Genomic DNA, 26,898 nt, shown 5'->3' with positions numbered 1-26,898 from the left:
TTTCCCTTTTTCATTTATAAAAGCATGGGTTATAGAAATGTATTACATCACAATACATCATTATATCAAGAAATCAAACCTACTTAACATGATGGCAATAATTGAATATGCAAATGAGCTGTTTCCCAGTGAGCACAGAACAGAAGCAATTAAAAAATGTATACTTATACCAGCTGCTGAAAAAAATCAGTCTCCAATACAACAGCAATTTTCCAGCACAATCAAAAGATAATTATCATTGTTGATTACAAACTAGTATTTGCCAAAATACAGATTTTCACTAGTATGACTAATATATAGCCATTTTTAGGAAATCATATGTCACTGGGTGAATTACTACTTCAGACATGCAGGTAGACAATCTACCAGCACTCTACGAAGACAAATTGATGTCAGTGGCTATTAATCTGCTAAAGCTAATCTCAGATGTCCAGTACCATCTACGTTTTCATAATTTTACCAGTACCATACACTAAAGGGGACTTCTGGTATCTAAATTCCTCCTACAGTTCCCTGAGAAGTATTACATGTTTGCATTTCCAATATGAACTGGTACTATTATATTTGCCCACTTGTAAATCACAGGAACAAAGAGCCCAAGAGATCCTATAATTGAAACCAGAAGAAAGATCCACAGAAACATCCGATCAAGAACCTGGGCTATGAATTTCCAATCTTCAACAACCTGTCAGAAAAAAATAAATAAAACGTTAAATCCACAGACAATATGGAATTAATTTAAGACATAACACACCAAGCTTGTGGCCAAATAACTTGTGGCCCCGTGGGCTCAGGATGAGGAAATGAGCTGTCAGTGGCACTCCCCGCTCAAGGCAGGTGGTCCCCTGACTGCCTCCCCCTGAGAACTCCGGAGCTACAGTTCATTCCTGACCCAGCATTGGATAGATTTCACCATACGCTCGAAAATATTTCTAGAACCAGGGCACTAGCTGGACAAACTGAGTGCCTGTAGGAACCTGGTTAGATCCGTGGTGCTGCTTGATCCTCTGAGCACTGCTGGGAGTAACCCAAACCCGCCCTCCACCAGCACTGCTTGGGTGTGACACAAAAAAACAAAAATATATAGTACAGGGGCTTGAGTGATAGCACAGCGGGTTGAGCATTTGCCTTGCACGTGGCCAATCTGGGTCTGATTCCCAGCAACCCATATGGTCCCCTGTGCACTGCCAGGAGTAATTCCTGAGTGCAGAGCCAGGAGTAACCCCTGTGCATCGCTGAGTGTGACCCAAAAAGAAAAAATAAATAAATTTATATATATATATATAGTACATGGATCTTCTAACACCTAATAGCTCTGTTACTTCTTCCTAGTAGTCTTTTCTTATTTTAATGTTTTTGTGGGCATGCGTGTTTGCTTGCATCCTGTTTTGTGGGAATGAAACCCAGATCTCATGCATGCAGACATGCAGCATGTCCATCTTATTTAAATGATGAAAGACAAGGAACCTGAGGTTCATGGCAAAACCAGTGCTAGTTGAGGAGCCAGGGTAATAGTACAGCAGGTAGGACGTTTGCCTGGCACAGCTGGCGTAAGTTCGATCCCTGGTATCCCAGGTGGTCCTCTGAGCACCACCAGGAATAATTCCTGAGTGCAGAGCCAAGAGTAAGCCCTGAGCATCACTGGGTGTGGCCCCAAACAAACAAACAAATAAAAAAGCTAAGATGAGAATGTGGCAGAAGCAGAGATACCAGCCTTTGTGTAGGTGCCTGTTTCAGAGTTTTTAATAGAGCAAATGCTAGCCACACCTTTTATAAAGTGGTGTGTCCACCTCTCTGGCCCCCGGGTGTGTGTTCCTAGTGCTAAGGGCCATGCTATCTAGCATACTTAGCACGGAAGTGGCTAAGTATATTTGTAAGTGCCCACAGCACAGACCTCACGCACTTCATTCTCCTTCACCACATGTCTTGTGATGTAACGAATCGAATCCAGCGCCGCCTCCAATGTGTTCTGAGAAGCCGATGGGGCGCTGGGGCTTGCAGCCTCCTCCTCCTGAGTGAAATATCTATCTACGTGACTTCTCATGCACAGCAGCTTTGGAAGCTGGTGGAGAAATATCCGGCGGACCCAGGGCGCCATGGCACTGTGTGTCGAGGAGGAGCGATGATGGATGTTGATGGCAAAGACAGTCACCATAATTGACAGGGTCACAAAAATCATGGTGAATACTAGATACTCTCCAATCAGAGGGATTACTTTGGAAGAGGAGGGAATAATCTCTTCAATAACCAAAAGGAAGACGGTCAAGGAGACAAGGACGGAAGTGCAGAGAGAAATCTTTTCACCTTCATTGGAAGGAAGATAGAAGACAAGTACAGTTAAAAATGAGAGCCCGATACAGGGTATGATAAGAAACAAGGTATAAAAGAGAGGCAGGCGCTTGATCACAAACGAGTACGTGATATAAGGGTACCAGCAGCAGCTGTCACTTCTGTTCCCTTTGCTCCCGGTGGCACTCACTATTTCCCATTCTCCGTTATCAAAAAAATCTCTCTTGTCCACCTCGCGGTCCTCTAAAAGGATGTCGACCTGGGAGCCATCGTACGTCCACGAACCGAATTTCATGGAACAGTTCTGGAGGTCAAAGGGGAAAAACGTGACATCTATGGTGCAGGAGCTTTTGTAGTTTGCTGGTGGAGTCCAGGTGACGCTGCCATCATACCTGACGACTGTTTTCGTACTGGCCCCTTCGAAACGCCCATCTGCACTGGAACACATACAGACACACACAGACAATATGATGCGGAGAGGGCAGCACGCAGAGTCTATCCCAGAGCTGAAACGCTGAAAATGTCTGCATTTGATGTCACTGGAGAGAGAGTGCAGGGTTAGGTGCTTGCCTTGCCTGTGACCTAACCTGATTTGGATCCTTAGCATCAAATATGATGCCCTGAACACCGCTAGAAAGAGTTCCCCAGTTGTATCAGGGCTACTACTGCCTTCTCCACATTGTTTCAGTGTTCACCTACCTACTTCGGGGCAGTGTCTCCCACTTGGGAAAACACTGATGGTGTAGAATTCCATTCCAGGAAGCTGTATCTTGCTACCTGATTGCTCTGTTCACACCTTACACATGGACTAGGGTGAAGGTAAAGGGTTCAAGAGGAAAGATACTTTCGCTTAGCATTAGCTCTATCCTTACATCATAGGCCCTCTTGCAACCAAGATAACTGTACTTTAAGACAAGCACAAATTTCCAGATTTGTCCTGGAGTGATCCTAAGAAAAAAATTAATGAAACTGATATCCTGTCTCATCTCAAGTTAAAAACATCTTTAAAACACATTTGGGGGCTAAAGAGAGAGAGAGAGAGAGAGAGAGAGAGAGAGAGAGAGAGAATGCACAAAGGTTAAGGTATATGCCTTGCATGCAGCCTACTAGTATGTTGATCACAACATTGCTCACAGTTGCCATAATCTGGAATAAGTGCCCAATGACAGATGAAACTGCGGTGTATGTACACAATGGAATATTATTCTGCTCTGAGTAAAGATGAAATAGGGCCAGAGAGATAGTATAGTGGGTTAGGACTTTTGCCTTGCATGCTGTCAACCCAGGTTCAGTCCCTAGCACTGTGGTCCCCTGGACACCACCAGGAGTGATCGCTGAACACAGAGCCAGGAGAAAGCCCTGAGCACTGCTGAGTATGGCCCCCAAACAAACTCTCCCCCCAAAATATGAAATCAAACAATTTTCTGCAACTTGGTTGGAAAAGGAAGCTTGCATGCTAAGTGAAGTGAATCAGAGGAAAAAAGATAAATTCTGGATAATTTTGCTCATGTATGGAATATAATGATATAAATATAAAGGGATTTGACAGTGTCCAATGAAAACAAACCCTGAGATATTGTCAACAGAATATTGAATTGAGGCTACAAAGGGACATGAGAGAAGGGGTCTTGGGATAATGATGGGAGCTTAGTGACAGGTACTGGTATGAGGGTGGTGAAGTAGCATTACAAGCACAAAACAATAATATGAAGGCAGGTTACCTCTATACTGATAACAATCAAAATATCTCACACATTTAGCCTATAATTATGAGGTAGAGGCTGTGAGTTTGGTCAATTGGTAGAGCACATGCCTTGCATATATGAAGCCCTAGGTTGAGACCCCATATTTCATGTCACCTCACCTACCAGGGTCCCAAGCACTTCAAGGAGTGCCCCCCCAAAATTAACCCAACAGTTCTCATTGTAGAAAAGTTATGACACCGTGCAGATGCAAAATCAGAAGGCTGCACAGTTAAACATAAAGTATGACCTCAACTATTTTCAAAACATTAAAAAAACAACAACACCCAAACCATATGGGAGACTGGGAGAGAGTCTGCTAAACATATGAACAAGAAAATAAAGGTAAGTGAAACCAGGCACAGAGCTAACTGTGAGGAGGAGCCTCGGAGTGGCTGCCCTCTTTTAATTATAGGTAAGGCGCTCCCCAACCCCACACCTTCAATGTACCTTTCCAGGTGTCTCAAATGTTCTACACATTTTAGCAATCAAGGAACACTTTTATGACCAGAAAACAATATGCCCCCAAAAATGCAGAGCCAACCACACCTATTTGTAGAGCCCTAAAACAAAAGAACTTCCGACCAATGTTCAAATGGGAGAAAACGTACCAGTGCCTAATGGCGATACATATGTTCTCATTTGAAAGCAGAAAATGACATTTGGAAAGTAACTTACTTATCAAACAAAACAATGTCGGGGATCCAGAGGGAGTTGGAAGGGACACGTATAACTTTTATTCCACCATAGTCATCAGGGTTCCATCTTAATTTTACGTCTTTCCATTCCTTGAAAACAAATAAACCAGCCTCAATTTCAGTGACGTGAACAGTGAAAACAAACGCTCTTTGGGCAAACCCAGAAATTCTACAAATGAAATCAGCTCTCTACCCCCCACCCCCCCACACACACACCCCACTCACATTCTACAGGCACCAGAGGTGGGCCTGTCTCCCAGGCTGGCTCTAGCCCTGGTTCATGTGGGATACGGGTTAGGACCAGAGTTGGGCACATTTAGAACTCAGACCATCCCCTTTTCTCATGCTAACTCACTGTGTCCAGGGGCAGCAGCCCTGGCACCTAGAGACCAGATTTAAGGAGCACTATCTCATTCCTCGTGTTCTCAGTCATTGCTCAGCTCTGTGGGAACCGGATTTCTTACATATTCCACATATCTAAGCATGATGTCCGCCCTTCACACAGTAACAAGTCTATGATGTCAAGATTTGGTGTTCCAAGACTAAACTTTCAGGGATCCTCCTCTCTATAATTCGTTATTGGAGAAGTTTCTCTGATCACGTGGAGTGCCCCAAACCACAAGGAGGAGCCAGAGCTTTCTCTCCTGAGTGTGAGGTTGGTTCTAGGTGTTGTTTTTGCAACCGCCTTTTACCATAGATGCTCGTTCTCTTCTTCCTTTGGAAGAGTTTGAGGGAGAGGCTGTAGTCTGAGTGGTTTTGTGGGGAAAAAAAGATTTTAGAAAAAGGGAAAGACTTGGGGATGCAGTGATAGCACAGCGGGTAGAGCATTTGCCTTGCACGTGGCTGACCCGGGTTCGATTCCCAGCATCCCATATGGTCCCCCAAGCACCCCCAGTAGTAATTCCTGAGTGCAGAGTCAGGAGTAAACCCTGTGCATCGCCAGGTGTGGTAGGACTTGTGTTCCAAGAAAAGCATGCTTGCCTTTTAGAAGTTTGGGGTTTGGGAGCTGGTACAGGTATTAAATGTCAGGGATAATAAAGAACAAAGGAGGGGCAGAGAAAGAGAGTACAGGTAGAGCACTAACCTTGCACAGAGGTGCTGGGTTCTAGCCCCAGCATCATCTATGGTCCCCAAAGCACTGGATCACAGGGAGTGATCCCTGAGCACAGGGTCAGGAGTAAGCCCTGAGGACTGCTGAGTCAGGAGCAAAAAAAGTAAATAATATTTTTAAAAAAAGGGGGGGATGCTGGGAAGGTGTAATGGTGATGGACTTAGAGTCTGAATATTGAATGTAATCAAATATTGTGAACTGCCTGGACTATTCATTCGTCCAGACTAGTTTATCTCTCAATGTTTTCCTCAAATTTTATAATTTTTTTATAAAATAAAAGAAAAAAACAAAAACAAAGGGAGACACTTAACAGCAGGTGAAGACATGTATAATGGCCCGGGGTGGGGGAGGTACTTTACATAAAAGGAACTATAAATATAAAAATAATTTTCTTTACATACTTCCCCATTCCCATTTCACCCAGAGAAAATGCCAAAATCCTCACAGTGGCCTGACCTCCCGTTGCTTCCCTTCCATCCCTCCCCTTGGCCTACTCATCCCAGCAATATGAGCCGCCTTGGCGAGCTGAAACACAGGTCCCTTCAACCTCACGACCTTTGAACTTGCAGTTCCTGCTGCCTGGAATATTCACTCACCCAGACTAGTTTACCTCTCAATTTTTTCCTCAAATTTTATTGTTTATATTTTATTTATTTGTTTTGGTCTTGGAGACACACCAGACCATGCTCAGGTGTCATTTTTGAAGGGAGCCAGGAACCGTATGTAGTGCTAAAGATCAGTTCTAGACTGGCTGTGTGGAAGGCAAGTACCCTGCACATTATACTATCTGTACTACTTTTCCCTCTTTCAATTCCCCTCTCCTTTCCTCTTTATTGCTTTGTTCAAATTTTCTTCTTGTGATGCTTTCCCTGAGAATCCTATTTAAAAATACAACTCCCAACATGCCCTATCCGATCTCCCCGGATAATTTTCCTCCAAACTTAACAGTTTCTACAGATTTGATTCCCAGCATCCTGTATGGTCCCACTAGCGCCAACAGGAGTAATTCCTGAATGCAGAGCCAGAAGTAACCCCTGAGCATCACTGAATGTGCCCCCGCCAAAAAAAAAAAAAAAAAAAAACTACAGCACAAAACAAAAGATTATTCTTTGGGCTGGAAAGATAGTACAGTAGGGAGGTGCTTATCTTTCCATGCTGTTGATCCAGGTTTGATCCCCAGCATCTCATATAGTCCCTGATCCTGCCAGGAGTGATTCCTAAATGCAGAGCCACCAGTTACCTCTGAGCATCACCAACTGTGGCCCAAAAACAAATAAACAAAAAAAGAGTTTCTAAGGCACTATACAACTTACCTATTATTTCTCCCCACTGCAGTGAACTTTCTTTAGGGTGGGAAACTTTGTCTGTTTTGCTCACTGCCATTTCTCTAGTGACTGGTACATAGCAGGTTACACAAAGACTATTTACTGACTGATGGGCTGGATGATAATTCAAAGAGCTCATGTGCACCTTTTGCAGGCTAGAGGCCTGGGTTCAATCCTCCATATCACATGCTTCCCCAAGCACTGACAGGAATGACCCACAAAGTAGAAGAGGGAGTAGCTCCTGCACACTGCCAGGTGTGTCCCCCCCCCAAAAAAAGGAGGAGTGATAGTACAGTGAGTAGGACACTTGCTTGCATATGGCCAATCTGGGTCCAATCCCTGGCATCCCATATGGTCCTCTGAGCCCACCAGGAGTAATCCCTGAGCACAGAGCCAGGAGTAATTCCTGAGCATTGCCGGTGTGGCCCCAAAACAAAACAAAAATATCCAATAAGAGTATTTACTGGCTGCTTATAGGAACTCCATGTGCCCTCCTCTGTCTGCATCTTGTCAGTCCATAGAGACCTCATGTCCCCTTGTGCTACAATCTTGTATCAGCAGTGCCAGTCACCAGGTGGGTGGGCCTTGAATTTTACACATACCTGTTTCAACCAGACATTTGTTGTCATCAATTGATTTTTCTCATCCTATAAAATAAAAATATAAATAAGCCTTATTATTTCAACTACAGAAGCAAAACTTCTTTTGCATTTTTCTCAATTTCATATAGATTGTCCTTTTCATAATAGTACCTACACTCTACCCATCCATCTGACCTTCTCAAAAAACATGATTTTAGGGGGCCGGAGTGATAGTACAGCAGGGAGGGTGTTTGCCTTGCATGCAGCTGACCTGGGTTTGATCCCTGGCACCCCATATGATCCCCCAAATCCACTAAGAATAATTCCTGAGTGCAGAGCCAGGAGTAACCCCTGAGTACTGCTGGGTGTTTCCCCAAAACGAAAAAGAAAAAAAAAGAACTTGTCAAAATTCACACTACCAACTTATAGTAGAATAGTCTAGAACTCACTATCACTATCACTATCACCCCGTTGTTCATCAATTTACTCGAGCAGGTGCCAGTAACGTCTCCATTTGTCCCTGTCACGTGCTACTGTAGCCTGATGGCATATTGGGGGCTCTTTCAGGGTCAGGGGAATGAGGACCATCATTCTTACTGTTTTTGGCATATCAAATACCAAAAATGGGTAGCTTGCCAGGCTCTGTCGTGCAGGCGGGATACTCTCGGTAGCTTGCTGGGCTCTCTGAGAGGGATGGAGGCTTTTGGGGTAGCCTCTAATCACCTTTACAGGTGTTCCCTGTCAGGCACATATACAGGCAGGATACTCTCAGTAGCCTGCCAGGTTCTCTGAGAGTGACAACTAGAGAATAAGAGGTTGCATGGCCACAAATATGGCCATGTGCTTCCGGGAGCTTGGTTTTATAGTCTCTGGATCCTGGCCATTGATGGGGTTACACGGCAGTTGGTGGGTCTAGAACCCAAAACACCTTAATATAAACCCTGCTCTGGCAGCTCTTTCATCCACCTCCAAATCACACACCATTCATAAGAACTGTTGATCCCATATCTGAATATGGGAGGTAAAATATCTGAATATCTGTGAGGTAGAAATTCTGAGCATAGGCATTAATAGGAAAAGAGGCAAACATTACCTGTGATGCTACCTGGAAGAGGGTCACCTTTGAGAACGGAATGAAAATTACAGAAATTTTTCCCCCAGAAAAATATGAACACACACATATCTTGTTTTATGGGAGCAAAACAGAACCCAATTGAAAACTGTATCACGTGACACGGGTTAAAGAATCATCCATCCATTCACAGCTAATCCCAAAGATGTGAGCATCAGCCATTACTTTTGGGTACGGCCTAACTGAAGGTAAGCTCAAACATCTCTGGCAAACCTATAGTCCATGTAGCACAAAAGAGGAAGAAACAAATAAAATTGCATAAGGATAGACGTAGGATGGCCCTCAGGAGAGAGCCACAAGGAACCGGAGCACCGTTTGTCACAACAATGGGTTTTTTCAACCTGAATATTAAAAAAAAAAAAGACCAACAATACAAAATTCTCAAATGAGGGAAGAAGCCAAGGAAAGAAGGCTAAAATCTGAGGATACATGAAGATGGGTCAATACAAGACGCAGATGAAGGGAAAAGGCCTTAGGATAAAAAGACCAAAAAGCAGTTGTGAAACAATTCAGCGAACCTCTGCTCAGGGTCCAGGACTCATGGCTCAACTCCCTGACTCCAGCCCTCTCTGCTGGCAGAGTCACTGACATATTCTATTTCTGTACTCTCCTCTCGACCCAGTGCTCTGCATGGCTGACCCTTGCTGCTACCACTTTCCATAACTATTTCTCAAGGATGGGGCTCCTGCTTACTTTTTAAAAATTCATCAATTCAAAGTTGTTAACTCCCAGCCTCGAACCAGTGATTCCATAGGCTGATAGACACTTTGGCCTGGCCACTCCCGGCCAGCTTGGCCTTCCCATGGCCTCAGAAGCTTTTGCTTTTGATAGCACCACCATCACCTCTTATCACAATGGGATGCTTCTTTTTTCTCTGACTGGCCCCTATGACACCAATTTTTATCTTGTTGTGTTTTGTTCCTCTTTCCCATCGCCAAGGTGCGAAAGTTCAACACCACCCCACTACTTGGTCAACCCCGTGACTCTGACAGGGCCGTCTAAGTTGCCTCTCCAGTGTCTATTCTCTGATTCCTCACAAGCATGAATTTATTGATGTTATTGTGCTTCCTACATGTTCTTCCCTCAGCACTTACTCTGTGCCAGACAATGCCCTCTGCTGGGTGACGGGCAAACAGACAGACAGAACAAGCTCACCCCAATCTCAGGATGTCAGCCCAGAGCACATGGAAACCAATCAGGGCGCAAGGGATACAACATTAAAAAGCTCAAGGTCCGGGCTGGAGTAATAACACAGTGGGGATCGAACGTTTCCAGGTTCGATTCCCAGCATCTCATATGGTCCCCTGAGCACCACCAGGAGTGATTCCTGAGTGCAGAGCCAGAAGTAACCCCTGAGCATCGCCGGGTGTGACCCAAAAAAGAAAAAAAAAGTTCAAGGTCTGGGGCCGCAGTGATAGTACAACAGTAAGGTGCTAGCCTTGCACATGGCTGAGCTGAGTTCAATCCTTGGGATCCCATATTGTCCCCTGAGCACCACCAGAAGCAATTCCTGAGCATAGAGCCAGGAATAATTCCTGAGAATTGCTAGGTGTGGCCCCAAAACAAAGCAAACTTTTAAAAAGTGCAAGGGCTATGAGAACAGATGAGTGAGGCTGCTTTAGGAAGTTGAAAGGTTCTACACAGGGTCTGACAGGGTTGACTTCCCTCCACCAATGTCCCCAGGTTCTGTTCTACCCCTTTAAGTGTATTTCTTAACACATATTATATGTAATGATATGCACACCTACCACATCCACCAACTGAGATATTGCAAGACCAAACTTTATTTTAATTTTATCACTCAGGTGTTCCACAGGACGAACCCATTTTTCATAGTCTTGAAATAAATCCTTAAACAAATTATCTTCATGTTTTGCAATAGAGGATGGTTCAGCTAATCCTGTGAAGTTAAAAAAAAAATTAACTTAGTGCACTGACTTCTTTCCCATCAAGCACTTATGTTTTAATTAAAAAGTCATCATTATTAATGAATCAAACTATTATTTAAATTAATGCAATTTGGGGGGGCCAGAGTGATAGTACAGCAGATAGGGCGTTTGCCTTGCACACAGCTGACCCAGATTCGATCCTTTGCATTCCATCTGGTCCTTCAAGCACTGCCAGGAGTAATTCTGAAGCACAGAGCCAGGAGGAACCTCTGAGTATTGCCAGGTGTGACCCAAAAAACAAAAAATAAAATAAATTAATATACAGTTTTTAAAATGATAAGCTGGAGAGATAATATAGAGGGCAAGGTGCTTGCCTTGCATGCACCCAACCTAAATTCAATCCCCAACACCACATATGGTCCCCAAGTCCCATCAGGAGTTTTCCTGGAGCACAGAGCCAAAAATAAGCCCCAAGCATAGTCAGGTGTGGCCCAAAAAATGAACAAAAAACAAACAAAAACAGATAAAAATGAATGCAAATCAAATATTTTTGTGATTAATACTTGTGATCAGCTGATCAGCTTGTTCATAATTTAGTTTAATCAAATTGCTCACTGTGGAAATATATTGAGAGCCTTAAGAATCACACAATACTTAGTACAGAGTAATTATTATTATTATTAATTTTTGCTTTTTGGGTCATACCCAGCGATGCACAGGGGTCTCTCCTGGCTCTACACTCAGGAATTACCCCTGGCGGTGCTCAAGGGACCATATGGGATGCTGGGAATCAAACCCAGTCGGCTGTGTGCAAGGCAAATGCCCTACCCGCTGTGCTATCGCTCCAGCCCCAGTACAGAGTAATTTTAAATCTACTTAATAACTTTAAATTTCTAAGTCTAGGCAGATTGTTTGTCATAAAATCCCAAACCAAGAAAAAAGACATATTAAAGTTCATTTACCAACCACATTGTCACGTTTTAATTGCCATGATTATAGTATACATGTAAGTATTGAATAAATTATTCATATTTTTCTTACTTTTATTTGCTATGCATTTATATAAAACAACCTCAGGACCTGATATTATAATCAAATAAGACAAAGACAAAAATATTGATAGTTTCAACTACCAACTAATAATTAAAGACCAGTCAAATTGATGAATCAATGTTTCAGTTATTTGTCTACTCAGCTCCGTTAGAAAAATCTCTTGAATAACTGAAAATTTCCAGTATTGTATGGACTAAAGCTTCGGTAAAGGAAATGTGAAATGTGTGAAATACAAGCATGACATTTACTCCAGACTTATGATTAAAAAAGAACTACTCAAAACAAAATATCACAGTCTCATCATAAAATATTTAGATGAATCATACCTAGTGAGGCTCCTCCAACCCTAAGAACTATTATAAAGAATAAACAATTTCTGATAGAAAATTTGACTTTTAGGGCTGGAACAACAGTACAGCAGGTAGGACACTTGCCTTGCACAAGACCAACCCAGGTTTGATCCCTGGTATCCCATATAGTACCCTGAGCACCACCAGGAGTGAATCTTGAGCGCAGAGTCAAGAATAAGCATCACTGGCATGGCCCCAAAACCAAAAAAAGAAAAAAATTATTTTTAAATTATACTTTTACAAAGCAACCTTATTTTATTAAAAAAATGCCAGGCTATTTCAGATATGGAGCCATTCAAAAAAGCCTGACTATTTTCGCTGAGGAAATTCATCCCCTGGGTTTTCTTTCAGAGCCTATTTCTTCATTAATAGATTAGCTGTGTATCTTATTTCCCTGAGCAATTTCTTACACTTAATTTAATCTGTAAATGCCATAGAGTTTGTTAAGCCTCCCATAAAAATCTCCTTTCACGGAAATGCACAGTGCAGCAAATAATTCAGTCAGAATATTATACACTGGAGAGTCATTTGTTTTAATGTTTAAAACCCATTAATTTAAAGTTTCACATTGAAATATCATTACTGAGTCATTTCTTCTCTTCTAATCTTATTTGATTTTTTGTAGTATTTGAAATTCCAAAAATTTAAAACCTGTTCAAAAAATAACAAGTAAATGCTTTTTTCCTGGTTTTGGGGGCCACATCTGGCAGAGCTTAGGGGTTACTACTGATACTGCACTCAGGAATCACTTCTGACAGTGCTTGGGAGACCAAATAAGATGCCGTAGATTGAACATGGGTTGGCTGCATGCAAGGCAAGTAACCTACTCTGTGTGCTATCACTTCAGCCCCCAAGTAAATGCTTTTAATAGCAGCTAAGAACTTTGTGTGGAGTAATACTAATTTGTACTACCTCAAATCTTGTCTAAAATAAAGTAGATGGGATACATACAAATAAAATAAAGAAATAAATCCCAGTATGTACCTAATGGGTTGGAGCAATAGCACAGCGGGTAGGGCATTTGCCTTGTACACAGCCAACTCGGCCGACCCAGGTTCAATTCCTCCACCCCTCTCGGAGAGTCCGGCAAGCTACCGAGATTATCTCGCTCGCACGGCAAAGCCTGGCAAGCTACCCGTGATGTATTCGATATGCCAAACACAGTAACAATGATCACAATGGAGACGTTCCTGGGCCCACTAGAGCAAATCAATGAACAAACGGGAAGACAGTTCTACAGTGCTATGTACCTAATGAGAACCTTTAAGATACTGCTGTCTTGTGAGTATCTTTTTAATCAATGGATACTGATTAGGTTACTGGGTTTTAAAAAAAATCGTTGCTGGGGCTGGAGCGATAGCACAGTGGGTAGGGTGTTTGCCTTGCACACAGCCGACCCAGGTTCGATTCCCAGCATCCCATAGGGTCCCCGGAGCACTGCCAGGAGTAATTCCTGAGTGCATGAGCCAGGAATAACTCCTGTGCATCGCCGGGTGTGACCCAAAAAGCGAAAAAAAAATCGTTGCTTTGCCTGACCATCTGCTTGCTGCTCCATCATCCCAGGTGAGGCTTGCCTCCAGCTCACTGGATCTATTCCAGAGACAGCCAGAACCCTTCCCTATCAGGTGGGGCCCGGCAGCTTCCACACCTGACCCAACCCATAGTAAGGGCCCAAACACAGCTCCTGAAGCTGACAGATCTACTCAACAAATTACATGCTGCTCACAATTATTCTTCCTGTCATTCTGTGAGCACAGGCAGAGAAGATGGAGAGCAACCTCCAGCTTAATCCCTCAGTATCTTCCAGGGAGGTTGACTACAAAGATTCACCCCTAGCACAGCAAGAATAGTAGAAAACCAATGCGGGAAACATGCAGAAGCCCACCAAGCTCAATGAGTGAAAACAGCAACATCGAAGACATAAACAGCACCAGAAAATCCTCAGGCAGTGTCTTCAGTGACACTATGATCAGGATATTCAATGAGCCCAAAGAAAAGATAGCACTGGTAGTCAACAAAGCACAAGAAAGTATGAGCATAGAAAGGAAAAAAATACAACAGTCAGAAATGACAAAAATAAAGAACATGGTAGGCGATATTAAAAAGTCAATAGGAGCAGCAGAATAGCAGGCGCTGAGCAAAAGACTGAGGAGTTCCAAGATGAGTAGAAAACAACGGGAGGTGGAAAATAGCCTGAAAAGAAAGAACAACATACCAGAGAACTATGGAATGAGTTTAAGAGAAATGATACAAGAATCATCAGTCTCAGAAGAACAGGAAGACAAATATGATGAAAATCATTAGTTAAAGAAAATATTGAGGGGCTGGAGTGATAGCACAGAGGGTAGGGCATTTGCCTGGCATGCAGCCGACCCAGGTTCGGTTCCTGGCATCCCACATAGTCCCCCAAGCACTGTAAGGAGTGATTCCTGAGTGCAGAACCAGGAGTAACTCCTGTGTATAGCCGGTGTGACCCAAAAAGAAAAAAATATTGAGGGTTCAGAGGGATAGCACAGTAGATAGGGCACTTGCCTTGCATGCAGCTGACCTGGGTTCAATCCACAGCATCTCATATGGTCCCCATAGCATCACCAGGAGTAATTCCTGAGCATAGAGTGAGGAGTAACTCACTGCATTGCTAGGTGTGACCCCAAAAAAACAAACAAAAAAATCATTGATAAGAACTTCCCAGAGTTGAGGATTACAGGCATCAAGATCCAAGAGGCTTAAAGATGTCCAGTGAAAATAGACACAATCAGGAAAACTCCAAGACACATTATACTCAAAATGACAAAATTCAAAGATAGAGACATAATACTGAATACAGCAAGAACAAAAAAAAAAAACAAAAAAAGAACATATACAAAGAAAAGCCCATTAGATGTAAAGCTGATCTGTCTAATGAGAATCTACGAGTCAGAAGAATATGGAAGGATACAGTCCAAAAACTCAATGGAATGAACACCTCACCAAGAATACTCTATCCAGCTAGATTATCATTCTGATTTAAAGGAATAATACAGAGCTTCATGGGCAAGCAACAGTACTTAGGGAATTCATAGCCTTGAAATCAGAGCGTTAAAAGAGCTTCTCAAGAGGAAAGGAGAGACTTCCCAACATGTAGCACTGAGTAGGGCACTCACTAATGGTGCATATGATTGTCCTCTACTAGATTAAGAAAGGTTAAAAACAATCATTACAAATTGGCTTTCATTGATTTATCTTCTGATAATTCTATTTGCCATTCCTTTAAGCTTTATTGAACCAAGTAATATAAAATAAATTTGTTATATGTCTACCAAGTTGGTAGATTGAGTGTGGGAGGGAATCCGGGGACTTTGGTGATGGGATTGGTGTTGGAATGTTGTAGCCCTAAAACAACTCTATTATAAACAACTTTGTAAATCACGGTGTCTCAATAAACATTCCTGAAAAAATCATTTATTTGTAATATAAATCATTCTAAATATAACAGATATCAGTCCTTATCAGATATATATTTGCAAATTTTTTACTTCTTTTTTTTGGGGGGGGGGGTCACACCCGGCAATGCACAGGTGTTACTCCTGGCTCTGCACTCAGGAATTACTTCTGGTGGTGCACAGGTGAACCATACAGGATGCCAGGGGAGGAACCAAGGTCGACCGATTGCAAGGCAAACGCCTTACCTACTGTGCTCTCACTCTGGCCCATATTTGCTAATATTTTAGTTCCTTTGTTTTTAAGTTAACAAAGGAAAGGAAAAGTAAAAAATATATTTTCTTTTTGGGTCACACCAGCAATGCACAGGAATTACTCCTGGCTCTGCACTCAAGAATTACTCCTGGCGGTGCTCAGGGAACCATATGGGATGCTGGGAATCGAACCTGGGTCGGCAGTGTGCAAGGCAAACACCCTACCCTCTGTGCTATCACTTCAGCCCCAAAGTGAAATATTTTAAGCATTATATCCAGTGCTACAGGAATGCTTCCTACCTTCCAGGACTCTGGTGCCACTGGAGAGCTGAGACTTGTGTGACATAATTGCATAATGCAGCATAATAGGTAATGGTCACACTGCTCTAAATATATTAAAACCCAGTGAAGTAGATACTTTAAATGGGTGAACTGTATGGGAGATGGATCATGCATCAATAGCTTCATTATTTAAAAGAAAGTGGGGTTTGAACAATTTGGTAGTGGTGGAGTATGAGCACAGTAACAATGCACATCATCACCATAAATATTACTACTACTGTAACCAGCTACCTAACCTACAACCAAAAATTTAATATGAAATAAAAGAAAAGGAACTTGCCATGACTGACTTATGACTGAGAACTTAGGACAACAGATCAGAATTTAGAAACTATAAAAATCAGTATAAACTTTCAGAAAACCTATAGTTATCCCATAAACATTTTTTGCATAATCAAAATAGAACCAAATGTTTAATTAATGTCACTGCTTTTACTTTTCTTATGTATTTTTTGAGGTTTGTGTCTTTCCAGTATCAATATATTTTTCTTTAATTTTATTTATTTTTTGAAATGAGTTTGTTTAATTCCAGATCGTACAGAATATGGAATAGATCAAACACTTCAGAAGAGTATATACGTTGGCAGGGTTCTGGGCTAGGTTTACTGACCTCACAGCTATGATAAAAACATCTGAAAATCAAAGGATGAGCAATCTTACTAATTCTTGTTCTTTTTCTTTTTACAAAAGTTTATTCTTGGGGCTGGAACAATTGAACAGTGGGTAGGGCATTTGCCTTGCACGCAGCCAACCTGGGTTTGATTCCCAGCATCCCATATGTTCCCCTGAGCACTGCCAGGAGTTGTTCCTGAGTGCAGAGCCAGAAATAACCCCTGTGCATCACTGGGTGTGACCCAAAAAGCAAAAAAAAAAGTTTATTCTTAACTGTTCAACAGGTTCCAAAACACTTTCTTCTAGGTACTGCTGGCAATAGACACTACAGAGGGAATCCAGATGTTTAATCAGTAATAGAATTAAAGATCACCATTGCCTGCATCTGGCACAATGAATGGCTTACTTTTTCCCAGTTTTCTTAATTCCACCATTGGCAAGGGGGCTCTTCCTTGCAGCCACAATATCTCTATTTTTTAAATTGAGACTATTGGGGCCTGAACAATAGTACAGCAGATGGGGTACTTGCCTTGCATGTGACCAACCCAGGTTAGGTCCCCAGCATCCCACATGGTCTCCTGCACACTGTCAGGGATGACTCTTGAGTGTGGAGCCAGGAGTTAGCCTGAGTACTGTTGGATGTGACCCAAAAAGAAAAAAAAACAGGAAAATAAAGAAACTATGGTATATATACACAATGAAATACTAGGAGCTGGAGCTATAGTCAGTGGGTAGGGTATTTGCCTTGCATATGGCCAATCTGGGTTTGACTCCCAGCATCCCATATGGTCCCCCAAGCACTGCCAGGAGTAATTCCTGAGTGCATGAGCCAAAAGTAACCCCTGTGCATCACCGGGTGTGACCAAAAAGCAAAAAAAAAAAAAAAACCCAAAACAAAAAAACCAAAAAAAAAACAATGAAATACTACTTGGCTGTAAGGAAAGATGAAATCATACAATTTACTGCTACATGGATGGATCTGGAAATATCATGCCAAGAGAAGTTAGTCAGAAGGAGAGGGACAGATACAGAATAATCTCTCTCACATGTGGGATATAAAGAAACAGTGAGGGAATAACAAATGTCCAAAGGCAATAGAAACTGAGAACAGGTCTACATAACTGAGCTTATGACAGGGGTGTGGTGTGGGACTGGGGTACAGTGTGGTTACAGACGAAGTGGGGAAGAGGGACAATGGTGGAGGGAAGTGGACACTGGTATAGGGTATGGCTCTGGAAATTGTACATGTAGAACCTTACCATTCACTAATAATATTACAAATCATATAGATCAAATTTTAAAAGATTTTTCAATTGTTTTTGAGGGTAGATGACAAAATTTCCCTTGTCTGCCCCTTATGCATAGCTTCCCCATTATCACTATCCCCCATCAGTTTTTTAAAAAACTGATCAACCCACATAGTCACATAATTATCACCTTAAGCCTAGAGTTTACATGATAGCTCACTCTTGTAGTATACATTCTGTGGTTTTGAACAAATGTGACATGGTCTAACAATATGGCAGCATACAGAGTTCCTCTTTCCTAAAATCCTCTGTTCTCTCCCTATTCAACCCTCTTCCAAGCCTCCAGATCCCTAGTAACCACTAATCCTTTGCTGTCTCCATGGTTATGCCATTTTTGTTTTCTCCATAAGGCTGGGATCACATCCAGAGTCTCACAAATGTAAGGTATACCCACTACCACTAGTCCAGCCTTTGCAGCCTATTTTCCATACATGTCCTAAACTTAATGAGCAAAGGTGACAGCACTTGTAGGTGGGCCATTGGGGCAATACCTATGTCCCCTCTTCCCCTCTCCCTGCTTTCCTTGCTCTTGTCATACCTGGTGGTGCTCAAGGCTTACTCCTGGCCTTGCAGTCAGGGATCATTCCTGGTGGTGCTCAGAGGACCATCTCTGGTGCGGGGAGTGAAACAAGTCTGCTTACCCACTATTCTCTATTCTCTCTCTCTCTCTCTCTCTCTCTATCTCTCTCTCACACACACACACACACACACACCCTGGGGTGCCTAAACTCAGAGGGTAGAAAGCTCACAATGGGATTAGTGTGTCATAAAGGCTCCAAGGAGCTCCCTAGAACCTTCTTCCACTGAAGGCTCAGAAAGAAACCTGACATCTGGGGCCAGAGAGATAGTACAGCAGATAGGGCATTTGCCTTGCCTATGGCCAACCCAGGTTCAATCTGCAGCATCCCATATTGTCCCCCAAGCACTGCCAGGAGTAATTACTGAGTGCAGAGCCAGGAGTAACCCCTGAGCATCACTGGGTGTGGCCCAAAAGAAACAAAAAAAAAATCTGACATCTGAAAGACAGTCTCCACTCAACCAGGCTGAACCTTGATCTCCGACATCCAGCCCCCAGAACCAGGAGAAATAAATTTCTCCAACTTAAAAGCCACCCAATGGCTGCTATTCTAGAAGTCCCAATGAACTGAGGCAGCACTGAGTAATAAGGATGCGATTGTACATTCTTAAAATGGAAACAGCAACTATGCAGACTTTTAGGTCTTTGCTTCTTTTAGGTAAAGAAACAAAATTTTCCATGAGGTTGTCATCTGTCCAGGGTTATCCAGTAGAAGGCTGCAAAGCTGAGTTGTCACCAAGCTTTGAAACCAGGTTTGCCACCAAAGCCCACGTTTTTTCCTTATCAACTGATCCCACCTTGTTTGATTATGTGCCAGTGCATCAGAGTGGTGACTGCAGCTCAGAACAACATCCTGAAACACAGAGAGGATCTCGAGGGGATGAAAAATAAGAATAAGGGATTCTGCATAGTTAAATGTTAAACTCTAATATCTCAAATAACACAAAAGGACACCTTTACTTCCTTAGTCATGGGCATGATCCCTCCCCTGGGAGAAACATCAGTGATGCCAAACGACCCAGCATTCAACACGGTGGTGTAGCTCTCAGAGTGTGCTCATAGACTGGGCTAGAGAAATAGCTCAGCAAGCTGGAGCACGTGCTTTGCGTGCAGAAGGCCCAGGTTCAATCCCCGGCACCATATGGTTGGACAGGAGTAACTGTACGCAAGGTAAACTCCTTAACCCAGCCCTCAAATTTATACTTTTATTTAATATCATAATCATAAACATGTATTATGGTGTATAGAGAATACCCCGTAATGGTAAAATGGTAACGGCACCTCTGATGGCTTCAGTCCTGGAATCTGACACAGAATTTCTCAAATCAGCACTGTTGGTATTTGGGCTGGACAATACTTTATTGTGGGGTTGTCCAGAATGCTTCATATTCTGACTGCTACCACTGCATATATAATCCCCCACCAAAACCTCTATGTGACCACTAAAAATGTCTCCAAACACTGCAAAATTGCAAATCTCCTCTGCTTGAGAATCACTAGTCTAATAAGAGTAGCTTGTAAGTAACAGAGGTGGAACCAAGACCTCAGATTTATTTCCCCTCAAAATAATACCTTAAATTACAAAAGTGTTATTTGATCACTGTCAAGATTCAAGTAAGGAATCAAGATGTGACTCAGTAGTAAAGCACTTGCCTTGCATATGTGAGGTCCTGGGTTATATTTCTTGTACCAAAAAAATTTCTGGGGGGTGAGGGCACCAGAAAGATAACTCAATAGGCTGTGAGCACAGGCAAGAGGCCCGGGGTTCAATCCTCAGCATCACCATGAGCAACCCAAGCACGGAATTGGAAGAGTGTAGGAATTTTCCCTCTCCTCCACTCCAATCATCTTCCTTCAGGGGTTACTACTGTTAAGTTTGGTGTGTAGCACTTTTTAAAGTACCTTTGAAATACATACATATACAGAATGTCTTCCCCTTCGGGTAGGGCGTTTGCCTTGCACGTGGTCATTCAGGGTTTGATTCCTCCCTCTGGGAGATCCCGGCAAGCTACCAAGAGTATCCCACCTGCACGGCAGAGACTGGCAAGCTCCCTGTGGTGTATTCAATATGCCAAAAACAGTGACAACAAGTCTCACAATGGAGACGTTACTGGTGCCCACTCAAGCAAATCGACAAACAATGGGAGGACAGTGCTACAGTGCTTTTGTGCAGTACAATATGTCCATACATATCTATCTCTACCCTTTCTTTTTAAGTTACAAAGTGGTCTGCATGATGGATGTATAAAAATTTAAGCTTTCACTACTGATGGGTATTTATATATTCTTTAGTTTCTACTTATTTTTTATATGACTAAGTAAAAAATGCTATAGTTAACATCTCTGCCCATCAGTTTTTTGTCTACACTTACACAAGGATTTCTATTGTACTGACTCTTAGAAGCAGAGCTGAGGATTCAAGGGTATACATGTTTTAAATTTGCTAGATACTACCAACAGCCTTCCTTTTCTCTTCCAAGATTGTGATAACAATAAAAAATAGATCTAGAAAGGGTTGTAGAAGTGCCATATATTATATGCCCCAGTTCTAATTAAGGCATGCTAGACTAGTTAATCTCTCCCCCAATTTTCCTTGTATTGTTTCCTAAATTACAAAAAATGACTTGTATCTCTTTTTTCAAAATTCCCTTTGCAGCAGTCCTAGAAGAGCTATTTTAAGCCAAAGCAAGATAAAGCAGCAGACACAATCAACTATTTTTAAAATAAAAAATATGTACTATATCCAACAATTTCAGAGTGACAAAAATGCTTAGCAATCATTTTTGAAGTGCTACAAATGAAATACGGAGGACTTTTCATTTAAACTCCAGAAATTTCATTATATTTTCTATTGATTTTTATCACAGAATTATAGGACAAAGTCTCTAATGGATATGCTTTAGTAATCCTAATACCTCACCTTGAACCCTCTCAACATTTACATAAGAAAAGAAACCTTAAGGCAGATGTTAATTTTAGGCCCAGTCTAGAGTCCCCAAAGAGAGGGAACAACTTTCACACTCGAAAAAAATACATAGCATTAACAGATCAAATGCAGAATTTATTATCTTAATTTGACATTATAAATACCTCTCAACAGCCAATAAATGCAGATTACGAGCTAGTCCACTTCCTATATTGATCAACCAAAACACCTGGTGGTACATGAACTTGTCTCAGTTTGCTGTGACCTGTATGAGGACTCGCAAAGTTCTCTTTCAGGATTATTCAGTCATGAGAGAATACTGAATACTGGAAGGAAATACAGAAGTATGCAGAAAATGCTTCTTCATTAGGATGATGGGAAAGGATTTGTTTCCTTAGTTTCTACAAATCTAATGTCATTCAGGCTATACAATTCATTGTAAATGCACACTTTCCATAATTACTCCCACTGGAACCTCTTGAAAAGTGACCCAATTAATATGAGTGGGAAACTGCACACAGTGGCTAGAGAAGCTGTGGTAATCTGACCTTCAACATTTGTATCATGGGCACTTGTTAGATATGCAGAATTACAGGCTCACCACTCACCTACTGAACTAACATCCACATTCTAACAACACCCCCTTTGACAACACCTCGACGGGTTGTTTTTGGTTTGTTTTTGGTTTGTCTGGTTTTGTTGGTTGGCTTTTTGGTGCTGAGATCAAACCTGAGGCCTCACACACACACAGAGCAGGTGCTTTTCACTGAGCCATATCCCTGCCCCATGTCTGTAGACATCTTGGGGGCAGGCGCTAATGGCATCTCATGGCTAGAGGCCAGATAACTCCATGAGACACCGGACAGTCTCCCACAAGAAAGAGTCATCAGGTTCTGAATGTCAGAGGTTGAGAAGTCTTGTTTGTTTTTGTTTTTGCCTTTTGAGTCACAACCAGCAATGCACAAGTGTTACTCCTGGCTTCACACTCAGGAATTACTCAGGGGACAATATGGGATGCTGAGAATCGAACCTGGGTCGGCTGCGTGCAAGGCAAATGCCCTACCCACTGTGTTATTGCTCCAGCCCCGAGAATCCCTGATCTGGAGGGGGAAAAAAGATAGTCTTTCACACTCCATACTGGCCACAAAGAAAGGAAACAGGAGAGAAACTGTTTTTTTCCAGTTCCAATTTTTCAATTCTATTATTCACTTCTTTTACTGAGTTCTTTATGTTGCATATTTCTTATATTTTCATTTATTTTAAATTTAATTGTATTTTATAAAGTAGTTCACAATATTTGATTACATTTAATATTTAACCCTCTCGGAGAGCCCGGCAAGCTCCCAAGAGTATCCAGCCCACATGGCAGAGCCTGGCAAACTCCCCTTGATGTATTCAATATGCCAAAAACAGTAACAAGTCACACAATGGAGACATTGCTGGTGCTCCCTCATGCAAATCAATGAACAAAGGGAGGGCAGTGCTACGGTGTTATTTAATATTCAAACAGCAATCCCACCACCATTACATCTTCCCACCGTCATATTTCAGATGTTTCCATCCCAAACCAGAGTCATTTTTAATTTAAAAAAATTAACAGTCTGGGGGTATGATGCCAGCAGCAGGTCAATCTATACCTGTGAGGCAAGTGCATCAGCAGCCTGATGGTGCCTTCAGACTTCTAGATACTCCAAAATTGCTGCTGTGCGCCTTTGGCCAGACCCCAACAACTTGGGACCAAGTTTACCAAGAAAGTAAACGTCCAAAAGTTAGGCATGTGGGAGACACACCTACAAACCACCTCCGGCTCAACTATATAATTAGAGGCAAGGCCTCTCTGGTTCCTGATCAAACTGCTTAATGGCCATGATCCCAGAGACTCGGAAACAAATCTCGGAATCCAGCGGCTTTTGGCAGAAATGCATCCGGTCCCTGCAGTAGGTTACCGGCACCAGGCCACCCCAGATGGGAATAGGTTTCGTGCCTTGGCCTGTTCCCCCTGGCGGCTTGATGGCCACCACCATCCAGAGGCCATTGGACAGTCAGGTTTGGGCCCGCAGGGATGAAACACGTGGGGCCTCATGGGATGGGAGTGGAGCTGGGCCCTTTCCTCCCCGCCCCAACTAGACCCCGAGTCGCCACCGATGAACGGCCTCTCTGGCTCCTGATCAAGCTGCTTAACAGCCATAATCCCAAAGACTCAGAAACAAATCTTGGAACCTGCAGATTTTGACAGAAATCCCTCCAGATTTAATTGTTAAAATTTCGGAATTCCAAAATCGTGCAGCCACTACTGTGGCGGTGCAGCATCATATGTTATTCAGAACCAGTAATAGAAAACAAATTGTCTACGGTTGCCTTTTCGGCAGATCTGAGTGCTGGTGTAAAATCCCAAATAATAATGGTGGGTATGGGGTTGAAATATTGAATGAAATCAACGTGGAGAGAGAGTAATGTGGAAATCATCTGCCCCACAGGTAGGAGGGTGTGGGACGGGGTGCATACTGGGGTTTTTGGTGGTGGAAATTGGGCACTGGTGAAGAGACAGGTGTTTCATCATTGTATGACTGAGACTTAAACCCAAAGACTTTGTAACTGCTCTCACAGTGATTCAATAAATTTATAAAAAGAAGAAAAAAGTAAGGTGGAGTTCACACCCAATTCAATCAGCCTAGCCAATGGCTGAATAAATAGCAATACTCCTACATTTAAAAAAATTAAGTTGTGTGAAATTAAGGACATGAGGCATGTGAGTACTCTGAGGTATAAAGGTCACTACATTCGCACTTCTGTTAGCTACTGAAAATGTTAACAGAAATGAGAAGAAAAACTTTTCTTAATTCACATTTTCTATAAAGAACTATTTTTTTGTTTGAATGAAAAAGAGCTTAGTGATTATAGTTACTAAGAACAAAGTCAGTCACCAAAAAGCACAGTTGGGAAATAAGCTCGTTTCCATAAATCACTGGACAGTCGCGGGCAGATCAGCTGAGAAGGCTTGCATTATCTCCCTGTGCTAGTTAATTACCTATTCTTTAATCTGGGCTAAATTGGCTCCTGAGTCCCTTTTAAAGCTCCATGACCTTCCCTCAGCCAAGTAGGTATGGCTGCTGGCAGACTAGACATTTTCTTTTTCTGGGAACTGGCTCACAAAAACAGTAAGAGGAGTCATTAAGACTAAGATGAATATAAAAACTCTGAAATATAAATGGTAGGAAGGGACTGAAAAAAAAAGTGCTATTGCCCCTCCCATTGTATAGAAGAAGTAAAGGATCAGCAAGGTCAAGTATCAGCCCTAAGGAAACTCAGCAAGGTCCTGGCAGGGTTTCTGACTACAGAGAGCCTCAGCCATTCCGCCACAGCTTAACATTTAGGAGCGAGCGTCCAAGTTCATAATCCATTCCATGTTAATTTGTTCTTCAAACGACTCCTTGCAAAGAACACAGAATACTGGAGTGTTCGAGCTGGAGGGAAACCTTTTCTGAGACCCGCGCTTTGCAGATGAAACAGAGAGATTACGGTTCCATTCGTTCCATCCACAAACACTGGCTCCTATAATATTGGCGGGCTTGGAAATACAAAAATAAACAGGATACAAGGCAGTTCTTAGGAGCTCTGTGGACAAAAATAAAGCAAATGTAATAAAATCTAATCGTTATTATTAGAGATATTCATTCACTCTAAAATAGAGTGCCGGCAGAAAGGAGAATTAATCAGTTGTGATTGTCTGCTAAGAATCCTGAATACAAGCGAGAATAAAGAACTCTGAAAGCCATTTCAGCTTGGCCACAATATTTCATAAGAAAACGTATGAGAAAGTTCCATTTTCTCCAAAGTGGGTAGAGCACTACTGTTTAACAGAGTTTCAAACTGAGGGCCTGGCATTTGCAATATATTATTTCATCCTGGGAATGACTCAGAGGTAAGCAGTAATCCCAATTTTCAAAAATGGAAACCAGCTAAGACAAGTCTATTGAAGTCTAGATACCCTGGAAGTCATTGGTCTAACCCAGGTTTGTCTGACTGCAAAATAACATTCTTCTCTTTCTGTTAAATTGGGACAATCTGCCTGGGATTCTCTCTGTTTGATTACATTACTTCTCCACATTATTGCTCTTCCTGATATATTAAGCAATGCATCCCTGCAATAAGTTGGCTTTAAAGACGATTACCTCCAGGAATTCGGAACTTGTAGTTCTTATATCTTAGAAAGGTTCTTATTTAAAGGTTCCCTAAAAAAAAAACCAGAGGTAGAAAGTGAAATACTGATGCAGCAAACTTCGAGTTCATCTTCTGATTAAAGGATCCTATATTGCTACTTTTCTGCAAGATATTGAGAGTACTGGTTTATGAAAGTTTCAGGAGCACTTAAAACTCAGGAGCAAGGCCAGAGAGATAGTACAGGGGGTAGTAGGCGCTTGCCTTGCCAGGCTAGCTCGGGTTTGATCCCCAGCATCCCATAAGGCTGCCCGAGTCCTCCAGGAGTGATTGATCCCTGAGCCACAAAGTTTTATAAGAAAACCACAGAGCCAGGAGTGAGGCACCCCCCACCGGGGGGGGGGGGCGTGTATAATTCGGAGGCGCTAAAGCATCTTTCCTAGTTTCTACTCCCGTCTGAGACATCTTGACATTTCGAAAAGCTCAAGGTGCAAACGAAGAATTCAATCACCCGGGTGTCCACTGCCCCTACGCGCTCCGCCGGACACGTGCAAATTTCCAAAGGCTCCGCGAGGGGGCAGGGGCGTGGGGCTGGAGGGAACAAAGGGGAGGAGAGGACGCCTCGAGCCCTCGTTTAAAATGAACCCCAAGAGCCTGCATACTTCCCGGGGACTCGAGCTAGCTTGCGAGCAGCCCGGCCGCGACCAGGACACGAGAGCCGCACCCGCATCAAGCGCACCTTTTCTTGGAAAAGTTGTGCCCGGGTGGCCCCGCGGTGCCCAAGCCGCAGGCTCTAGCACAGATTTCAGCGCGGCCTCTTCCTCTGTGTTGACCGTCTCCCGCGGAAACCTGCCCCCCGCCAGCCCCCCGCGCACCCCCGCTCACCTCTGGCCGCGCCGCGCCCCGCGCCCGCCGGACCCCAGAGCCCGGCCACCAGCTGGAAGAGGAGCTGGAGGCGCAGCGCGATCCCCGACCCCCGCGCTGCCATCGTCCGGCACCCGCGCGGCTTTCTGCGGATGGAGCGGGCAGTCTGGGCGGGCGTGAAGGGAAGACGAGCTGCGGTTACGGGAGCCTGCAGCAACTCGGCTCCGGGCCCCAGGGCAGCCACCGCAGCCTCCGGGATTCGGACCGG

The 26,898-nt window shown here is 42.9% G+C and overlaps 1 protein-coding gene and 1 non-coding gene across 2 annotated transcripts; one reads left to right on the top strand and one right to left on the bottom strand.

The window, feature by feature from the left end:
* On the bottom strand, positions 1-26,898 carry CHRNA5 (cholinergic receptor nicotinic alpha 5 subunit). The gene is made up of 6 exons (XM_056135386.1): positions 26,652-26,898; positions 10,627-10,778; positions 7,768-7,812; positions 4,710-4,819; positions 1,895-2,726; positions 1-685 (listed from the first exon to the last, which is right to left on the bottom strand). The coding sequence occupies exons 1-6, from the start codon at positions 26,752-26,754 to the stop codon at positions 524-526; spliced, it is 1,404 nt and encodes a 467-aa protein (XP_055991361.1). The 5' UTR covers positions 26,755-26,898; the 3' UTR covers positions 1-523.
* Positions 5,268-5,484, top strand: LOC130043117 (small nucleolar RNA U3). The gene has a single exon (XR_008795315.1). It is a non-coding gene; the product is annotated as a small nucleolar RNA U3 (small nucleolar RNA).

The sequence above is a fragment of the Sorex fumeus genome, unplaced genomic scaffold (assembly GCF_029834395.1).
Source record: "Sorex fumeus unplaced genomic scaffold, SorFum_2.1 ptg000111l, whole genome shotgun sequence".
Classification (NCBI taxonomy): domain Eukaryota; kingdom Metazoa; phylum Chordata; class Mammalia; order Eulipotyphla; family Soricidae; genus Sorex; species Sorex fumeus.
The sequence above is the reverse complement of the archived record's forward strand: the minus strand, read 5'-3'. Positions and strand labels throughout refer to the sequence as shown.

What these genes read in the sequence shown, in the direction of transcription:
- CHRNA5 (XM_056135386.1), bottom strand. Translation starts at nt 26,754, where the DNA reads ATGGCAGCGCGGGGGTCGGGGATCGCGCTGCGCCTCCAGCTCCTCTTC. An exon ending in CAAATGTCTGGTTGAAACAG is followed by an intron (nt 4,820 to 7,767) that starts GTATGTGTAAAA and finishes TTTGTTTTCAAG; the next exon opens with GAATGGAAAGACGTAAAATT. An exon ending in AGGAGAATGAAGTGCGTGAG is followed by an intron (nt 686 to 1,894) that starts GTCTGTGCTGTG and finishes TTTTTCTGACAG; the next exon opens with GTTGTTGAAGATTGGAAATT.